Source organism: Callithrix jacchus, chromosome 15, assembly GCF_049354715.1.
Source record: "Callithrix jacchus isolate 240 chromosome 15, calJac240_pri, whole genome shotgun sequence".
Taxonomy (NCBI): Eukaryota; Metazoa; Chordata; class Mammalia; order Primates; family Cebidae; genus Callithrix; species Callithrix jacchus.
Genome location: NC_133516.1, coordinates 32,696,734 through 32,716,972, shown reverse-complemented (window position 1 = coordinate 32,716,972; position 20,239 = coordinate 32,696,734). Strand labels below are relative to the sequence as shown.

Genomic DNA, 20,239 nt, shown 5'->3' with positions numbered 1-20,239 from the left:
TCCAGAGAGGCAGGGTCTGCCTGGGTCCCCCTCCCAAATCAGGGTTGAGCCAGATGAGGTCAAGATTCGTAGTCTGTCAACTACCTCTCCAGCCTGTGCCCCCCACCTCCCACCGTCTTTGGCCAACCTCCTCCTTCATCAGGGCCATCCAGGGCTCCCCATTTCCTTCAAGACCCCATTCCTCAGGCTCTGAGGCACTTCCGGACCTGCCCAGCTGGTCCCAGGACAGGGGACAGAATATGGATGAGCCTCTGTGGCCCTTGATGTTGTCAGGACACAGTTCTGAGAGGGGATGAGTGAATGTCCTGGTCCCCACCAGTCCCCTCCCCAGCCCCAGGGTCACCACAGCCTGACTAGTCTGGGTCTGGCCGCACAAGAGTTAATCTCAGGGTGTTCTCCCCCACCACGTGTGCACAAATTCCAGGAACGCTTTCCATTAAGGACGCTCTGAGCAGATTTCATTTACATTAATAAGAACCAGAAAAATCTACAGGGTGGGGGTGGGGCCAGGGTGGGGGCGGCTGGGGCGTGTGTGCTGCTCACGGTTTGTCTGGTAGAGGCTAAGGGGCTCAGGCTGGGGCTCGAGGCCATAAGAGGAGAGGCGCAGCCAAGCCGGTGCCGTCGCGCTCTGGGGAAGGTAGATCCATCTAGTCCTGGAGGGATTCACGTTGGAGGGAAGAGGTGCAGCCCAGCTGCTTCTGGACATTCCTAGCCTGAGGAGGGTGGCAGGCCCAGGTCCTAGGGCCTTCCAGGCAGAGGGGATGGCAGAGCTAAGTCTCAGGTGGGATAGGATGCCAGCACGTGGAAATGACTGGGTCAGGGAGTGGGGCCCTGGGTTTGGATGAGATGGGAGTGCTGCTGCTCCTCAGTTTCCCAGTCCGTCTGAGGAGGCTGCTCCCTCTGCTCCCTGTCCTCCCTGCAGGTATGGTTGTAGGTGTTCGAAGGGAAGGTACTGAACCTTGAGCCAGTCTTAGAGACCATAATGCCCCTTCCTCATTTTCCCTTCCTCCAGCTCTGCCAGAGAGCTGTGCCATGGCTGGCATATTTGGACCTACCTGTTCAATGAGCTCAGAAGCCTGCTCTGGGTGGACAACCCCAAGATCCACCCACCTGGCAAGGGAACAGCCTCGGAATGACATTGTGTCACAAGGGTGTGCCTGCTGGGTGGCGACTTGTGCTTTGCCACGCTGTGGCCCTGGGGACTCCCTCCCCCTTCGCAGCAGGCTGCCAGACCAGGTTTCCTTCTTCAGGGGTAGTAAGAACACCTCATTCCTGCCCGCTTGGGCAGGAGCCAGGCTGCACTTGTGCAGTTGCTCATTTCTGTGCCTGACGTGTGTGCCAGTGGCCAGGTGGGGTCATGCACAAGTGTGCGTGCTTCACACACCAACCAGGGAGGGGGTCTGCAGGGTCTGGATGTAACGCCACCACACATGTTGAGGGTGCTGGGGAAGCATGTACACTGCCTGCTGCAGCCTGCCCTGTGCTGAGTGTGCATGCGTACACATGGCATGCTTATGAGTGCAGAGGGTGGCCCCTCAGCCCAGCCAAAGAGTCAGGAGTAAGAGGGAGAGGAAGCCCCAGCCCTGATGCCCCTCAGGATTTGGACTTGCCCCTGCCTTACTCCAGGTCTTACAGATGCAGGCTGGTGTCCTTAGGTAGTGGGCTGTGCTGGGCCTGGGGGCCCTGGGCTGAACCCAACCCTGCAGGACAGGCTGGGCAGGACTCCCACACCTGCACCTGCCCCTGTCCATGAATCATTCTCAAATAGCTCCTGTCCAGCCAGACTCAGGATGGTGATGCCCGCCCAGAGCTGAGAGCCGGGGGTTCTTGGAGCCTCTGTTGCACAGAAAAGCAGCAGGGAACGAGAGCAGGCACCCTATCCCTCCTCTCTTGGCCACCTGCCTCAGCTTCCCCAATCAGTGTGTAAAATTCACTCCAAGAAGATCAGAGGCCTCTCTCAGCAGCTGTGGGCAGAGTGGAACCAACTTCTCCAGACCTGGCAGCCCCACCCCACATTATCTTTCCCCCTTAACTTTTTCTAGCCGCTTGTGGCTGCCGCAGACTTCCCGCTCCTCTTTCCAGCATCCTCTAGGCCTCACTTTGCCTCTGGTTGTCTTCTCCTGCCTCTCCCTCTCTATCTCCCCTCTCCCCAGGGTACTGGGACGCATCCCAAGGCCCAGCTCACTCTAGGGCTGGAGTGCATCTTGCTGGACCCCAACCTTGTACCTGCAGCTGGGAACCATCTCCACTGTACCAGAGCAGGGACAGGGCAGCAGTTGCCAGCAGTAGCCGTCCAGCAACAGCTTTAAGTCTGTTTCCTCTTTAAATAGTATGGCAGTGCAGCTTGGACTAAACAGGATGGGAGGGCCCTGCCCCTGGCTCATGCCTTCTGCTGGAAAGTTCTTTCTGGCCGGGTGTGGCCCACCCCATAGGGGTGCATGAGTCCACCTCCCTCCTGCCAGCTTCTGTGAGGCTGGGTGAGGGGCTATGGGCATTTCCTGCTTCCATCTGGGAGCCCTGGACAAGCTGGGCTCCAACTCCCCCTGGGCTGTAGGGACAGAAGCTGAGGGTCTGATGCTCTAGCAGCAGTGCTTCTGAGTCAATAAGCACGTGGTGGGGAAAGGGAGAAATGCACTTTGTCGATGGCAGAAATTATTTACTTGGGTCAGAAAGAATTGCTAAGAGAGGACAGCGCCTACTGTGCACAGGGTCAGCCTGGCTCTTGCCCTGTGGGGCGCTGTGGGGACAACTTCCCCACCTCGTCAGTGGGGGTCAGAGACCCTCAGGAACTTGCAAGGCAGGCAGACTTGGCACCTGCCCGACTCCACAGAGTTTCAAGGCCGAAGTTCTAGCCAGGTCTCCTTGAATCCCAGAGACGAGGAAAAAGCCCCTGGGAACGTCCAGTATCTCAGGACCACCACCTACACCAGCCTGGCTGGAAAGATGATGGAGTGCTGCCACCTGGTGGCCACTAGCAGCACAGTACCCTTCCCTCCAGGGTCCGGTCTGGGGGCATTCTCCCCCCACACCTCACCTGTCCCTGAGGGCATTCGTTCACCCGGAATCAGGGTGGCTGGGCTCCAGGTTCCCTTGGGACCCCCAGCCAGACTCTGCATGCCTGGGGAGCTTAGCTCAGACCGGGCTGCTCATCTGGGCTTTGAAACTTGTTTGATGCACAGCCATGACAGCTGCTCCTGGACGGCCCTCAAAGCCCTGCACATTGTAGCAGCTGTCCTGGCCAAGGGCAGACTGGATTTGGGAACCCTGGGAGGCTCCTTCTAATTCAGTAAGAGTCCCTTTCAAATTCAGGATTTGGGTTCCCTTGATTGAGAAGACTGGCACTACTCTCACAGCACCCCGACGTCAGACAGGGCTAGGAGGGATGGTGGCCCTGTGGGTAGTACAGCACACTTAACCGGGCTTGGGATTGGAGTAAACCCTGATGGGCCAGTCAGGGGTATGCTTGGGATCTTAGTGCTTCCAAACCAGAAGGACCACCCAAATATGGTCTTGCAGGGTACCCAAGGTAACAGCCTGTCAAACCTCAAGAACTGAGGCCATCAGTTTAGATGCAGGTTGAAGGCTGCAGTCACCTGGCTAGGTATGCTGGTAACAGGTGCAGCTGTGGAGGAGCAGGCTAGAGGAGGGAGCCTCCGTTTCTGAGGAGCTGGCTGAGACCCTCACGTTCACAGGAACCCTCAGCTTCATGTTCATAGGAAAAACCACGCTGGTGTTGACAACAGATGCTGTGGTCCACAGCACACACCGGAGAACCTTAAGCAGCTTCAACAGTTGATTAGGCACCAGCAGTGTGGGGAGAGGTTCAAGTGCCCTTCTGGGAACAGGGAAATCAATCTTAGGCTGCTAGAGAGCTGGCTCTCCTGCCAGTGCCTGGCCGTGGCTCCCCTAGGGAAGACACTTCCATCCAGCCTTTGCTGAACTGGGCGCATGTAATTAAGAGCTTTCCAGGTGGCTGTCAAAAGGGTCTAATTAGGCTACTCAGGACTGCTGCTCAGGTTTGAGGAACACCAGCATCTCCCGGATGCCAGGAGGGCTCTGGAGGTGAGGCTGGTTTCTTCTCCAACTCTGGTAGACCAGATCTGTGACACACTCCCCACTCCAGCTCGGGGTGCGTGGGTCATCTATGAGGTTTCCAAGCCTTACTCTCCAGATATCCAGGCTTTGGTCTTCTGCATTTGCCTTGTCTCCTTAGTAGAGCTGTGATTAGGCTCAACATCTCCAAAGCACCACTCTATAGGCCAGGGTGAGGACCTGTGTTTTCAAAGCACCTCCTGAGCATTTTCTATTCCTTAAGGGCCTACCTGAAGAGAAAAATGTGATCACCCACAAAAGCCAGAGTCTAGCTTCAAAAGCAAACTGCAGAGAAAAGGCCACTCTCCCTAACTGCATGCCCAATCTGTGGAGCTCAAGCATTCATTTTGGCCAGAATGGCAATGTAATTAAGAGCTTTCAACACCCCCTTACATCACCTGGTCCCAAGAACAGCCTGAGATCCAGGCACATTTCCTGCCCTGGTCAGGCATGATCTTCTGGGTCAAAATGATGTTTTCTGCCCTGTGGAAGAGCGCCAAGGATGAAATACCATTCAAAACAGAAAACTCTGCAATGCCCCCATGACCTCCTTAGCAGCTGAGAAAATGATTGAGGTGCTGCCAGGGGGAGATGACCTTAATTCTCCAACACAGCAAAGGGTGGACCAGGTATCTTCTGTATCATGGCCAAAAGCAGGGAGCATCTGCCCTGCAGAGCAGCGCAGTGGTAACTCCACTCTGGCATGTCTGTGAAATACAGTCTGTGAAAACTGGAGAGGCACAAGTGCTCATGCTCACTTTGGTCTTAGTAGAAAAACTACTAAGTTTCCATGATTTCCATGAAGAGTTTTAAAACATGTTAAACTCTTGAACTTAAAACTATGAACATATCACGACCAGCCTGGGAAACATAATGGGGCCCCATCTTTGCAAAAAAAATTAAAAATAAGCATGGTAGTATGGCCTTATAGGTCCCAGCTACTTATAACATTTTAGTGGGAAGGAATGAGTGAGCCTGGAGGTGGAGGTTGCAGTGAGCTGATTGCACAACTGCACTCCAGCCTGAACAACAAAGCGAAAACTTGTCTTTAAAAAAAAAAAATCTGGTTCCTGAATCGCCTGCAAACCTCAGAGGAGCTCGCTCCGCTCTCCGACACGATGTCCGGGGAGTCAGCCAGGAGCCTGGGGAAGGGAAGCGCGCCCCCAGGGCCGGTCCCAGAGGGCCTGATCCGCGTCTACAGCATGAGGTTCTGCCCGTTTGTTGAGAGGACGCGTCTGGTCCTGAAGGCCAAGGGAATCAGGCATGAAGTCATCAATATCAACCTGAAAAATAAGCCTGAGTGGTTCTTTAAGAAAAATCCCTTTGGTCTGGTGCCAGTTTTGGAAAACAGTCAGGGTCAGCTGATCTACGAGTCTGCCATCACTTGTGAGTACCTGGATGAAGCATACCCAGGGAAGAAGCTGTTTCCTGATGACCCCTATGAGAAAGCTTGCCAGAAGATGGTCTTCGAGTTGTTTTCTAAGGTGCCATCCTTGGTAGGAAGCTTTATTAGAAGCCAAAATAAGGAAGACTGTGCTGGCCTAAAAGAAGAATTTCGTAAAGAATTTAGCAAGCTGGAGAAGGTTCTGACTAATAAGAAGACAACCTTCTTTGGTGGCAGTTCTATCTCGATGATTGATTACCTCATCTGGCCCTGGTTTGAACGGCTGGAAGCAATGAAGTTAAATGAGTGTGTAGATCACACTCCAAAACTTAAACTGTGGATGGCAGCCATGAAGGAAGATCCCACAGTCTCAGCCCTGCTCACTAGTGTGAAGGACTGGCAAGGTTTCCTAGAGCTGTACTTACAGAACAGCCCTGAGGCCTGTGATTATGGGCTCTGAAGGGGGCAGGGGTCAGCAATAAAGCTGTGTCTGATGTTTTCTTTCAAAAAAAAAAAAAAAAATCTGAACATGGTAATGGGGGCAAGAAAAATAAACTGATTTCATCACCAGGTTCAGATATGCTTGACCCACCTACCCACCCAAGAATAAAGAGACACAGGACACCCATTTTTCAAGGTATTTCTTTTGTAAAGGAGCCAGATTAGGCAACTAGACTGAAAATCTTCCAAAATTCTGTACAAATGTGTAATATACAAATATACACAAGGCTTTTGCCAAGAAAAAGACATCACAACAACAAATGACAGAGGTGGCTTTGGTGTCACATACCACCTAGGGCATCTCAAACCCCTAGGAATGTGAGGGGCTGATGGACACAACATAGGCTACACATGTAAACACGCTACATTACACTATGTACACTGAAGTATAAAAAACCCACTGTCCTCTCCGGTCTGTTCACAAGCTCTCTGACGGGAAGGAAGGCCATTCACCAGACAACCCACATAATGGGAACTTCTTTAAGGTGGGAGGGAGAACCCTGCAGAATGAAGTGGTTCTCCCTAAGATCGATTAACAGCACAAGGCATGCCCTTAAAGAGACAGGCAGTAAGAACGAATTCAGGAGATGCACCACTTCTTGTGCTCCTTGTCATCTCTCACTCCATCTCAGTGAAGCGGGCAAACATGGCTTTCCGGACCGCATCTTTGTAGGAATCGGCGCCTGACAACCCATATGCGCTGCCTTTGGCTCCTAGGCCAGCTCCCTTTAGCCGAACTTGAGCCTGGGGAAACAGAGAGACTGTCGGCTGGCAGGTAGGGTATGGATCGCTCCACCTCTCACCAAGCCCACTCCTTACCCAGCAGGACCACCCACCAGGAGATGGAAGAGAGGAAATTGCATATGAAGAAAAGGATTTCTCCAGAAAAGACCAGGAGCAAGTTTAAGGGCTGGAGGAATGAAATGGGTTATGGAACACATGCAGATGAAGCAAATCGCCCACCCCTCAATGCCTGTTTAGCAAGCATCCATGCCTAGGAAAGGGCCCCAAAGTACTCTTCTCAAGCATGGGAAGGCCTGATAATTACAGGCACAGATTACACACGACAGCTTGATGTCGGCAGAACTTGGATAAACAGAACATGGTCTACAAGAGTCTGACCTAAGCTGTGCTCCCAGGACAGAGCAGGGGCATTCACAGGTTAGCTCCTGCCTAGAAGGCCAGTGGGTAGGGGGCCTCTTGATCCTGGGATATGATGCTTCAATCTGGGCTCTGACCAATTTAAGGATTTCTTATCATTTGTGAAAACCTTACTCAATTTTTTTTTTTTTCTTCAAAAATACATAATCAGGCTGGGCACGGTGGCTCACACCTGTAATCTCAGCACTTTGGGAGGCCAAGGCAGGTGGATCACGAGGTCAAGAGATCGAGACTATCCTGGTCAATATGGTGAAATCCCATCTCTACTAAAAATACAAAAAATTAGCTGGGCATGGTGGCGTGTGCCTGTAATCCCAGCTAGTCAGGAGGCTGAGGCAGGAGAATCGCCTGAACCCAGGAGGCGGAGGTTGCGGTGAGCCAAGATCGCGCCATTGCACTCCGGCCTGGGTAACGAGAGTGAAACTCCGCCTCAAAACAAAACAAAACAAAACAAAAACACATAATCAAAATCACTTAGAAAAAAATTATAGTGCCTTAAAAAAAAAAAAGCTAAGTAGGTCTATGCTGATGTTAAGGAAGTAAGCATTCTCAGTGATAGGGTCTGTTTATAACAAAGAAACTAGAAAGATACTGTCTTTAGAAGTGGGTTTTACCCAAAGATACCAAAAATTGGGCCAGAAAAATCAAGTAGGGGTACTGCAGCCATTCTTCCCTCCTCAAAAGGAGGACTGGAGGGAACAAGAATCCTACTCACTGACAATGACATCATCTGCCCCTTCCTGCTAAGATAAAGCTGCTCCTGGATCCCAGGCTCTAAAAGTGCTCTGATCTCATCTCTTGAACCAGCCTGTAAGTCTGGCACACACCGAGGCCTGACCCTACTGCTTACCTCAATGGGAGCGGTAATGCCTTGACACTTTCGTCCCAAACCAGAGCCTTCCCGCCAGCCCATGGCCTGCAGCATCTTGTTGCCTATGTTACTGTGGTCAATGCCATCTTTGGTGGGCTGTTCGTAATTCCTGCCAGTGGCAAACACACAGTTACTTAAAATAGCCAGAGCCCCAGCTTACGAACTGGAAAATGTGCGCATCACATACACAGTGCCGGCATCAAACTGCTTCTTGCGCTTGGGCTCTGGAGGTTCTGGAATGCCGTACTTCTCCCGTCTTTCTGCAGCTCGGTCTCGGTATTTCATCTACATGGGAGAAAAAAACACTGCTGGAAATGTTCACAGACTTCAGCCTATAACCATCTAATGCAACTACTTTTCAAAACTATCCCCCTTCAAGTATTTTTAAATATGGAGAATGCTTTTTGTAGACTGCTCTGAAATACCAAATTCCCTCGTTCTCAACATCATATCTAAAATGTTAAGTTTGTAGATATGAATTGTGTGCAAGCAGGGGTAGAACTGTCTCCAATAAGCAGTTTTATTTAATTAGCCCCCCACCATCAAGCTCTTCAACCAGCCCACTGGGCCATGGGTACTGTCTGTCAAGGGGAAGGTGGAGTTGCCTGCTCCCCTCAGGCATAACTCCCACATCAAGGCGGCTTCCAGAGACCTGTTCAGCAGTCCCTGAGGAGGTGGAACCATAGATAGTGGGATGGGTGGAGTCGGGGAGGCGGGGAAGAAAAGCAAAAGCCTTAACTACAGACACTTCAGAATTATCTCAGGGTGGGAGATTTCTAACCCATTTGCTCATTTCTAACTCACAGGCCTGTATTTGCATTTAAATCCCTGTCCACCTGGGCACCAGCCTGCCCCAACCACCAGCACTAACTGCCTGCCCATTTATTGCATCACAGGCTTCTCTCTTGCCTTTGTTCCCACATCTACCGGCCATGCTCTTCCCACCCTTCCTTTCAATAACCTCATGTCCTGCTGTCCTCTGGGATTAATTTGAAGTCTACTTCATTGCCCACGAAGGCTTCCCTGCCCAGGCCAAACTAGACCACTCTCTCCACAACAAAATCCAGTGGATTTAAGCAATGAGCTCTGGCATTCAAGACCTGTGAGCAGTCTCGGCAGTGTGCTTCTGCCTTGTGCACCCTCATGATGAAGGGACAATGTGAGGCTCACAAGGCACACAAAGCCTGGGTCTAGGCTACATGAACTACAACAGTCAGATGATAACAGTGTGACAAATCCTTCTATCCTACCCCTGGGACCTGGAACTAAATGTTAGAAATATAAGCTAAAGGTGATTATCCCAACATCCTCTTCCTAGTGGCAGAGTTTTCCATTCACCTCTCTTTCCCTTAGCTCCAAGGCTTCTAGCTCCTGTTCGCTCAGCCTGGATCGTCGGTAGATGTCCATGTTTTGCTATACAAAAAATTTAAAGACACAGTAAGGACTCAGACCATCTTAATTTGAAATGTCGTAACATTAGTAACACTGACTGTATTTTAAGAGCTGAAGCCCAAACCAATACACAATCACATAAAAACTAGTCTGATGTGTGTGGGGCTGCCAGACTCCCTCCTCCATCACTGGGAATGCTTTCTGTAAGGCCGTCATGAGACGGCAGGTATTTATGAAACTGTCACTACTGTTAGGGCACTCAAATTGTCTCACTGCCTCCCCTCACCCCCTCAGTTCAGCTCAGAAAAGCATGGCCACCTTGTGAAGGTCTGAAAGTTGCTGGTGCCTGACTAGGGCATCTTTGTTTGGGAACTGGCGCCGGCAGAGCAGACAGGCCATCTTCTTCCAGTCAGCTAGCTTCTCTTCCTCACTCTCAAGTCTCTCTACCAGCTCCTCCTCATTGTCACTGTCACCACTGTAAGCAGCAACCAGACCCCTCTAGGAACAAAATGGAAATGTACAATAGGTCACTGGAGATGTATAACAGGAAGACGGCTATGGCTATGTAACTGGATAAAGTAATGCCTCATCCAAAATGGTAGTGAATCCTCATTACTGTTATGTCAAGTACTAAATCGCATTTTGTCAACTGCATGGAGAAGTCAGGTCCTTGAGTGCTAGGCCTGACAGCCTCCTGGTACCGACCTTTTTGGAGCCTAAGAAATGGATTCCTAGGTGACTACTTTTTCCTTTTTCTTTTCTTTTTTTGAGACGGAATCTTGCTCTGTTGCCCAGGCTGGAGTGCAGTGGCGTCATCTTGACTCACTGTAACCTCCACCTCCCAGGTTCAAGCAATTCTTGTGTCTCAGCATCCCAAGTAGCTGGGATTACAGGTCCCTGCTACCAAATCTGGCTAATTTTTTGTATTTTTAGTAGATATAGATGGGGTTTCACCACATTGGTCAGGCTGGTGTCAAACTCCTGATTTCAAATGATCCGCCTGCTTCAGTCTCCTGAAGTGCTGGGATTACAGGTGTCAGCCACCACACCCAGCTGCTTTTCTTCTTTTAAAGTGAGACAGGGTCTTGCTCACTCCCCAGGCTGGAGTGCCGTGACGTGATCCCCAAAAAGTGCAGTGGCTTACTGCAGCCTTGATCTGCTAGGCTTAAGCAATTCTCTCACCTCAGCCTCCCAAAGAGGTGGCATTACAGGTACATGCCACCATACCCAGCTAATTTGTTTCTAATTTTTAGTAGAGACGAAGTCTTGCAATGTTGCCTAGACTGAGTAACTATTTTCAAACCACTGAACACACATAAAAATCCCAAATACAGGCCAGGCATGGTGACTCACGCCTATAATCGCAGCACTTTGGGAGACCAAGGCAGGTGATCACTTGAGGTCAGGAGTTTGAGACCAGCCTGGCCAACATGGTGAAACCCCGTCTCTACTAAAAAGACAAAAATTAGCTGGGTATGGTAGCATGCGCCTGTAGTCTCAGCTACTTGGGAGGCTGAGGCAAAAGAATTGCTGAACCTGGGAGGTGGAGGGTACAATGAGCTGAGATTGTGCCACTACACTCCAGCCTGGGAGACAGAGAGACTCCATCTCAATTAAAAAAAAAAAATCCCTGGCCAGGCACGGTGGCTCACGCTTGTAATCCCAGCACTTTGGGAGGCCGAGGCGGGTGGATCACGAGGTCGAGAGATCAAGACCATCCTGGTCAACATGGTGAAACCCCGTCTCTACTAAAAATACAAAAAATTAGCTGGGCACGGTGGCACGTGCCTGTAATCCCAGCTACTCAGGAGGCTGAGGCAGGAGAATTGCCTGAACCCAGGAGGCGGAGGTTGTGGCGAGCCAAGATCATGCCATTGCACTCCAGCCTGGGAACAAGAGTGAAACTCCGTCTCAAAAAAAAAAAATCCCAAATACAACAGATTAGAATAACGACCCACCCAGGTCAGTATCTATCAAATAAAACAAGCTTTTTCTTGTTTCGGTTTTCTCTTTCCAGACCATTAAAACTCTCTACTCACAAATGCAATGAACCTTCATTAACTTAGGAATTGAGTCTTCTTTGATCACTCCATCTCATCTGCTCTCACAGAAAACAAAGCCCTGAACATGGAACCTATGTGCAGAAACTGCCCCAATACCCACCGACAGCGATCACATTCGGTTTTAAGTAGGAATCATATTAGCTAAGATGCAGCTGAGCCTTAACGTGAGACACAAACCACAGATAGATCTTTATTGCACTGCTGGTACTCCCTTACTTTGAGGGGATTCTCCTCATCTCCGTTTCGCACCAATTCTGGGATGAGCTGCTGCCTTTCAGCTAAGGTTCCCTGGGAAACAGAAGAGAAGTCATGAGCCTCAAGTTTAAAATAAGTTCCCATCAAATGACGTAGTGGCCATTCCTACTATTACCTTCTTCTCAAAGAGAGCAAAGCCAGCGTCTGCTGCAGCAGATTCTCTCCTTTCTTCTTCCCTCAAGGAATTGACAGGTTGAAAGCTGTTTTTAAAGTTTTCTTTCTGCTTATTCAAACTCTTAGCCCAGCGTTCCATGTCTTTGGCGATCTGATGTCAAACGACAAACACCACCAAAAAACACTTAGTCCCCTGTGCCATGAGAATGAGCCACTAAGGATCTTATCAACTACACACCCTGTAACAAACCCCTTTTACTCTTACTTCCACCTACAGATATTTCCATTAGATGCTATCACATGTAACCAAAGTCATTCATGAATACTGCTTCAAAGGCTTTGAGATTTCCAGGGCTTTTTTCCTAAGTGCATAGGCTAACTGATAGTCAAGATATGGTAACGATAAGACACTGAAAAATGCTCTAAGAACTTAGTATGAAGAAAATGTGGAGCCCAATTTTTAAGAATGCAAATAATGCTGACATAAATGCTATAACCCCAAAACCAAGAGTTCAGCCAAATACCTCAATGAGAGAAATATGGGTCATGTTCTGACCTGCTGGGCTGTTTTGCTCTTGGGTTTCTCCTTCTTCTCCTTCCCCTCTTTTGCAGGGGGCAGGCCTGTCTGCTGGTGGGAGCTTGACTCTGCAGCTGGCACGTAGGTCTCCTTCTCCCCATCCCAGTAAAGGTACTGCTGGGTTAAGGAATTATAGTAGTACTAGAAAGCAAAAAAACAGAAACAATGCAGACTCTCTACTACTTGTCAATTAAATATTTTGTCAAAAAATGACAAAATATGTTGTGGACTAGTGATACTTCCTGCCCAGAAAGACCCTTGGCACACCTGGTATAGGCTAAGATGATGAACTTAGCCTTTTTTTTTTTTTTTGAGACGGAGTTTCGCTCTTGTTACCCAGGCTGGAGTGCAATGGTGCGATCTCGGCTCACTGCAACCTCTGCCTCCTGGGTTCAGGCAATTCTCCTGCCTCAGCCTCCTGAGTAGCTGGGACTACAGGCACGCACCACCATGCCCAGCTAATTTTTTGTATTTTTAGTAGAGACAGGGTTTCACCAAGCTGACCAGGATGGTCTCAATCTCTTGACCTCGTGATCCACCTGCCTCGGCTTCCCAAAGTGCTGGGATTACAGGCTTGAGCCACTGTGCCTGGCCACCTTTTTTTTAAAAACTCTAGCAAAGAGGTGTAACACTGCTAGAATAAAAATAGAATATGGTTTATTTAAAAAGTCTAGTTCCCAGCTGGGTGCAGTGGCTCACACTGTATGGCATGCCTGTAATCCCAGCTACTCAGGAGGCCGAAGCAAGGAGAACTGTTTGAACCTGGGAGATGGAGGTGGCAGTGAGTCTGGGTGACAGAGTAAGACTCTGTCTCAAAAAAAAAAAAAAAAAAAAAAAAGTCTAGTTCCCATTAATTTAATCCCTGGGCCTAGCTAGAAGGTACCCAAAGAGCAATTTATCTCACTCTGTTCCACAGACTGTTTACATAAACGAGGCAGCCAGAACAGGTGGACATGTCATGGAATTCACACGTCTGCCGTGACAACAGCTCATCATCAGGCTCATCCACGTAGAATCCTTTGGATACCAGGCAACTGCATACAGGGAGTAAATACTAGCCTGGAGCTGGAAGGAGGTGTTGGTGAAGGAACCCAAGCTCAGCAGGGACTGCAGCAGAGGAAAGGTGTCACATATGCTCTATTTTCTAGTCACTCACTCTATCTGCTTAATGGGGACCCAGGAGACAGTGCCTTTTTTTTTTTCTTTTTTTTTTGAGAGAGTTTTGCTCGTTGCCCAGGATGGAGTGCAATGTCTCAGCTCACTGCAACCTCCACATTCTGGGCTCAAAGCTATTCTTCTGCCTCAGCCTCCTAAATATAGCTGGGATTATAGGCATGCACCACCATGTCCAGCTAATTTTGTATTTTTAGTATGGAGAGACGAGGTTTCTCCATGTTGGTCAGGTTGGTCTTGAACTCCTGACCTCAGGTGATCCGCGCCCCCCTCAGCCTCCCAAAGTGCTGGGATTACAAGTGTGAGAAACCACGCCCAGCAGGGAGAGTGTCTGTCTTTTCTGGGTAAGGTGGTGGACACAACTTTTTTTTCCTTTCACTCTGTAGCCAGGCTGAAGTGCAGAGACTGCTGCTGCCTGGGTTCAAGCGATTCTCTTGCCTCAGCCTCTCAACTAGCTGAGACTACAGGTGTGCAACACCACACCCAGCTAATTTTCGTATTTTTAGTAGAGACAGAGTTTCACCATGTTGGTTAGGCTAGTCTCGATCTCTTGACCTCATGATCCACCCACCTCGGCCTCCCAAAGTGCTGGAATTACAGGCGTGAGCCACTATGCCTGGCCACAGACACAACTTCTAAGGCCACCAAGGAGAACTGACAAGGAAATAAATGGCCAGACTTCACAAACAAGAGAAGTGGAAGCAGCCTGCAGAGACTTGGGCTGCTTAGGCAGGTGGCACACAGCTTCACACTTCAATCTCTCAGAAACCACAAGTTATCAATGCCAAGTTCCTGTTAAAAATACTTATTTTACTATTTTATATACACAGTTCCCAGTCATAAATAGTTATTTATGGAGTGTTAAAGTTGTTTTTCCCTTTTAAAAGTTACATATGCCACCAAAAATAAAAAACATCACTCCATACATCCGCTAAATTCTACCCTCAAGAATATACAGGGAGGCAAAGTAAATGATGCTGGACACAAAAGGTCATCTATTGTCTGACTCCATTTATATGGAGTGTCAAGAACAGACAGCTGGGCGTGGTGGCTCATGCCTGTAATCCTGGCACTCTGGAGGCTGAGGCAGGTGGATCACTTAAGGTCAGGAGTTCAAGACCATCCTGGCCAAGACGGTGAATCCCCGTCTCTACTAAAAATACAAAGATTAGCTGGGCTAGGTGGCACATATCTGTAATCCCAGCTACTCGGGAAGCTGAGGCAGAAGAATTGCTTGAACCAGGGAGTCGGAGGTTGCAGTGAGCCAAGATCAATCCACTGAACTCCAGCCTGGTGACAGAGCGAGATGCTATCTCAAAAACAAAAACAAAACAAAACAGGCAAATCCACAGAGAAAGAGAGTAGATTAGTTGTTGCTGGAAGGGAGAAAATTATGGGTAGTGACTGCTTAACAGGCAGAGTTTCTTCTTGGTGTGATGAAAATGTTGTAAGATTAGACAGTGGTAACGATTACACAACTCTGTGAATACACTAAAAGCCACTGATTTGTACACTCTAAAACAGTAAATTTAATAGGGAGAAAAACCACAATTTAAAGTTTCTAGCTAGGTCTTCCCATAAATTGTAACTTGACAAAATAATCTATGGCAATTGAAATCAAAATAGTGGTTACTGAAGAGGATACTGACCAGCAATGGGCATGAGAACCAGGCGGGCTGGGAATAAGTGGTGATATACACACATATGTAATACACAAATGTATATACATGTAAACATTCAAAGAATTGCACATTTCAGTTTTGTATTTTTCTCTATGTGTATATTATACCCCAAAACATTTTTAACCCTAAACTTAAAACATACTCTCCAAATAAAAATTCCATTTTGGTGGCTTTGAAAAAGTTAAAACTAATCAGAGTCATATATTCTTTTGCAGGAAAGATTTCATCTTATGCCTTATAAATGCACTAAGTAAACTAAGATACTTCTAGTGAAACTGAGTAGGAAAGCAGCGCATTTACTTGCGAGTTGGGGTCATAATAGAGTCCTGTTGTCGGATCATAGTAATATCCTGAAGACTCATCATACTGGTAAGTGGACGTGTCAGGTACTGCTGCAAAAACAAAATCCAGTATACAGTCATTCCAGGTAAGAACTGGCTTTATTTCAAATTCTAAGTCAGTGAGATGCAGCAGGCCTAATGTTTCTTCTCTGTCTCATATCCCCAAGTGTCCCTCTGACACCCGCAAAGGGAGAACTCTTACTAAACAAAGACAACAACTAAGACCTTCCAACTGTCAACAGCCCCATGAGGTTTGGCTTACCATATTTGGTACCAGGAACTACACCAGTGGGGGAAGCGGCTGGGGCCTGTGTACTTGTGCTAGTGCTAGGCTGTGCTTCCTCAGTCTGGAAAGAACAGCAGCTTCAATATAATTTCAACTGTAAAGCCTTTTAAGAGAGCTAAATCACTGCAATCATCCAGGACGAAGGGCTCCCCTGAGACACACTGTAGCAATAATCTAAGGCAATCCCTCAGCAAAACACACGTTGACAACTTTCCTTCTTTTTTTTTTTTCAAGACGGAGTTTTGCTCTGTTGCTCAGGCGGAACTGCAGTGGTGTAATCTTGGCTCACTGCAACCTCTTGTCTCTCAGGTTCAAGCAATTCTCCTGCCTCAGCCTCCCAAGTAGCTGGGATTACAGGTGTGTGCCACCACATCCGGCTAATTTTTGTATTTTTAGTAGAGACGGGGTTTCACCATGTTGGCCAGGCTGGTCTTGAACTCCTGACCTTGTGATCCGCCCGCCTCGGCCTCCCAAAGTGCTGGGATTACAGGCATGAGCCACCATGCTCGGCGACAACTTTCTTTCTAAAGGTCAAGTTGAAGCATGCAGAAAGTATAAATACATAGTTGAAATTTTATATTTTAAAAATATATGCACATATGTATCATAAAATTATCTAATATTTGTAAGATGACAGAAAAAAATAAGGTTGAAATGTGTATATTACTCAATCCTGGCTCATATAACAGGAAAGGGTAATACTCATACAGCAAAAACAGTTTCCCCATCAGCCACAAGTTCTGTATAGAGGACAACAGGATTACCGGAGAGCCAGGTGGATTAGACGTTTGATTATACAGCTGAGGACTCTGAGACACTACAGCCGCTGAAGTGGTGGTCACTGCTGTACCTGATGATAAACACAAGGGTTAGGGAGAGCCAAGGCACTGAACACCAAGCCAAACATCTTCATTTGTAATGCCCAATCTAGCCTTCTGTCATTATATATGTCAGTTCCTACATATCTTGGAATCTGTGACATTTTCATTTTCTTATAATTCTACTAGATGTGATATACAAAGTTAAGGATTCTGGCTAAGAAAATGTCCCCTGCATTTTTTTTAAGAGTGGGAGTCTCAATCTGTCGCCTAGGCTGGAGTGTAAGTGGCACGATCTCAACTCACTGCAACCTCTGCTGCCTGGGTTCAAGCGATTCTCCTGCCTCAGCCTCCCAAGTAGCTAGGATTACAGGCGACTTCCACCACGCCTGGCTAATTTTTGTAGTTTTAGTAGAGATAGGGTTTCATCATTTTGACCAGACTGGTCTTGAACTCCTGACCTCATGATCCACTACGCCCAGCTATGCCCCCTACAGTCTTACAGAGAAATGGACTTGTAGCTTTTGGTCCAGTTAAGACATTTAGTCATACTTCTTCAACGGTAGGTGCTTAAACAAAGGTAAGAGAGAGACAAAGTTTACTACCTGATGTAGATGATGCATCAGATTCCAATCCTCCAGCTTGTTGCTGATAAAACTGTTGATAATCCTGCGAGTACTGAAGAAAAGTCCACCATTAAAGCTGCTACTCTCAGACACACTCTGAAAGACCATAAGGTAGATGCTGCTAAAATCTACCTACCTGAGCATATTGGGCATAGCCATCTTGACCTGGCTGCAGATAACTGTAGTCAACACTGCCTCCTTCGCCACTTTGAGACTACAAAACATCAAAATGAGACAAAGACAAATTTAGTGGACATTGAGGGAAAAAAACTCAGAAGAATTTCCTAAAAATAAGCTCATACTGCCAGGCACGGTAGCTAACGCCTGCAATTCCACACTTTAGGAGGCTGAGATGGGAAGATCACCTGAGGTCAGGAGTTCAAGACCAGCCTGGCCAACATGGTGAAACCCTGTCTCTACTAAAAATACAAAAATTAGCCTGGCGTGGTGGCATGCGCCTCTAATCCCAGCTACTTGGCTGAGACAGGAGAATCGCTTGAACCTGGGAGGTGGAGCTTGCGGTAAGCCAAGATTGCACCATTATACTCCAGCCTGGGTGACGAGTGACACTCTGTCTCAAAAAAAAAAGATCGTATTCCAAGTACCACAGGAGAGGTCATGTCTATGAATCTGGGCACCACCACCACACTACCCTGAGCAAAAAGATCCTTGATCTTACCTGGGTGGATGACCACTGAGCAGCAGCAATGGCTGTACTAGCTACAGAGAAGGCGCTGACCCGGTTACCATCTGAGAGGACCAAGTCTCTGAAACCACAAAGATCCAATCATGTGATTCTATCTCAGTATTCCCACAATTAGTGCCCCTATACCGCTAAAGAAATAGTGATTCACTCCATCCTTTGGCAGGTCTCAAATGCCAGCAAGGCCACATTTCATAGGGGGAAGGCTCTTCATGGGGAAATTCTGAGCAAGAAAGTGGTCCTGTAGTATCATTGTTCTACTTTGTGACCTGTCATCTAATAAAGCATTTTTTAGATGTGCAATGATACTAAAAAAGGGAAATTTACAGTGCTAATTAAGCACTATACACACGAAGCTACTAGCATGCTGTTCTGGAAGGAAAGGACTATTTCCAGATGGGTTTGCACTATACTGTTGCAGTTTGCAAAGCATGTGTTCTCAACCCATCTGCCATGCTTGGCTTTCTCCTGATCTGAAACCATTTCAGGCAACTTCATCAACGGGTTGTAGGACAGGAGGGAATAATCTCTAAAAGAAGACAAACGTGTCCCTCCTGGCCTTGGCAATCACGGAGGATCACAGTGTCTCAATATACTTGGGGTACAGGCTTGGTGTGCATTTGGCACGCTGTACAAATGCGTAGATGCAGTAGACTGAAATAAGGACAATGAAGCCACTCACTTTCTGGCACTTTTTGCAAAGTCAACTCCAATAGTTTTGCCATCAATTTTCAAAGGAGGATGGAGACTCTGTAATATCTGAAGCAGCTGAGAAGCATCCTGAAGAAGAATGTCAAGAAAAACAATTTTGCAATTAAAAATCTCTCCCTACCATCTACCCCATTCAAAGAAATAGTTTTCTATTAAACAAACAAACTAAAGGCAATTAATTCCTTACTGTGTTTGCAGATATGAAACCTCAGAATAAGAAATACCTCTCTTTCCTCTAGGATGTGAAGATTACCAGTACTACCACAAGAGAAAATGCTAAACCAATCTAAAACAAAGTACATCCAGCACTCTGACAGGCTGAGGCAGGTGATCACCTGAGGTCAGGCATTTGAGACCAGGATGAGCAACATGGTAAAACCTCATCTCTACTAAAAATACAAAAATTAGCCAGGCCTAGTGGTGGGTCCCTGTAATCCCAGCTACTTGGGAGCCTGAGGCAGGAGAATTGCTTGAACCCCAGGGGTGCAAGTTGCAGTGAGGCGAGATCATACCACTGTACTATAGCCTGGGCAACAGAGTGGGACTCCATCTCAAAAAACAATAACAAAAAACAAAGTACAAAGGACTAAACCGTGGCTCAAAAATTCTGCCAGTTAGCTACCTATAGGTATACACATTATTTTTACTACTTACTGAAGTTATCAGTCCTGTAATGTAGCAGTGCAAAAACTGTCATTATGGAGCCTTGAATCTTGGGCTTCAGGAGCCTCAGACATAGTTTCAAAACTGGATGAACCACATTTGCCTCTTAAAGCTGTTTCTTTTAAAAAGGAAAGAATCGATGAGAACCTCACCATTGCAGAAGACAGCTGCACGAATGCGAAGCCTCTGTTCTGCTGGGTCTGTTTGTCTTTTATGAGGCGGATGTTATTGACTGCTAAGGATGCATAAGGAGACAGTGCTGTCATGATGGAATCCACCACAGTGTGCGGAGCTATGTTCCGAAGAATGATCGCTAGGGGTAAATGAGACAAATAACATAACCTATGCATTCCCACCACCAGTATTTTCCAAGACAGGGTCAAGTACAAACAAATCCATTTGTGGTGTTCCTAGTGTATTTTCCACCCTGACACAGAGAAGACTCTAAAAACCCAATCTTTTATCAGACAACCCAAAGCTGCTGCTGCTCCTTAAAAAGGGTAGAAGAACAGAAATTTCCAACTGAGGCAAATTTTTAACATAAAGACCAAAAGATCATATATGAACTTACTATCACAGTAGTAATCCACAGACTGAACCGACTCTGTGGTTCCAGGAGGCACTTCCTGTTCAGAGTCTAGAAGGGAAAGTAAACCAATTAAAGACAAACAACTAATGTATTTTCACCAAAGAAATACATTAAAACCCCCAAAAGTTTTTATTTTAACCACATCTAACAATCAGTTTTTTCTTTTTTAAGCATCTGTGCCTATAGTAAAACATCATTAATTTTGACATGGTTAATGCAGAATGTGAAAACTGGGCA

The 20,239-nt window shown here is 47.5% G+C and overlaps 1 protein-coding gene and 1 pseudogene across 1 annotated transcript in view; one reads left to right on the top strand and one right to left on the bottom strand.

The window, feature by feature from the left end:
- The first annotated feature begins 5,203 nt into the window (after window positions 1–5,203).
- On the top strand, window positions 5,204–6,001 carry LOC100403370 (glutathione S-transferase omega 1 pseudogene; annotated as a pseudogene).
- Window positions 6,002–6,104: 103 nt separating this feature from the next.
- The window catches only part of RBM5 (RNA binding motif protein 5), a 32,429-nt gene continuing 18,294 nt past the window's right edge, over window positions 6,105–20,239 (bottom strand). Inside the window, exons 9-25 of the mRNA XM_002758369.7 lie at window positions 19,985–20,050; window positions 19,566–19,726; window positions 18,722–18,819; window positions 18,016–18,103; window positions 17,473–17,550; window positions 17,316–17,388; window positions 16,657–16,742; window positions 15,869–15,953; window positions 15,566–15,657; window positions 12,390–12,551; window positions 11,835–11,984; window positions 11,681–11,752; window positions 9,720–9,899; window positions 9,348–9,422; window positions 8,197–8,294; window positions 7,989–8,118; window positions 6,105–6,721 (exon numbers count right to left, since the gene is read on the bottom strand). Of these exons, the coding sequence (XP_002758415.1) occupies window positions 6,596–6,721; window positions 7,989–8,118; window positions 8,197–8,294; window positions 9,348–9,422; window positions 9,720–9,899; window positions 11,681–11,752; window positions 11,835–11,984; window positions 12,390–12,551; window positions 15,566–15,657; window positions 15,869–15,953; window positions 16,657–16,742; window positions 17,316–17,388; window positions 17,473–17,550; window positions 18,016–18,103; window positions 18,722–18,819; window positions 19,566–19,726; window positions 19,985–20,050 (1,820 nt within the window). The 3' untranslated portion in view covers window positions 6,105–6,595. The remainder of the gene's footprint in view (window positions 6,722–7,988; window positions 8,119–8,196; window positions 8,295–9,347; window positions 9,423–9,719; window positions 9,900–11,680; window positions 11,753–11,834; window positions 11,985–12,389; window positions 12,552–15,565; window positions 15,658–15,868; window positions 15,954–16,656; window positions 16,743–17,315; window positions 17,389–17,472; window positions 17,551–18,015; window positions 18,104–18,721; window positions 18,820–19,565; window positions 19,727–19,984; window positions 20,051–20,239) is intronic.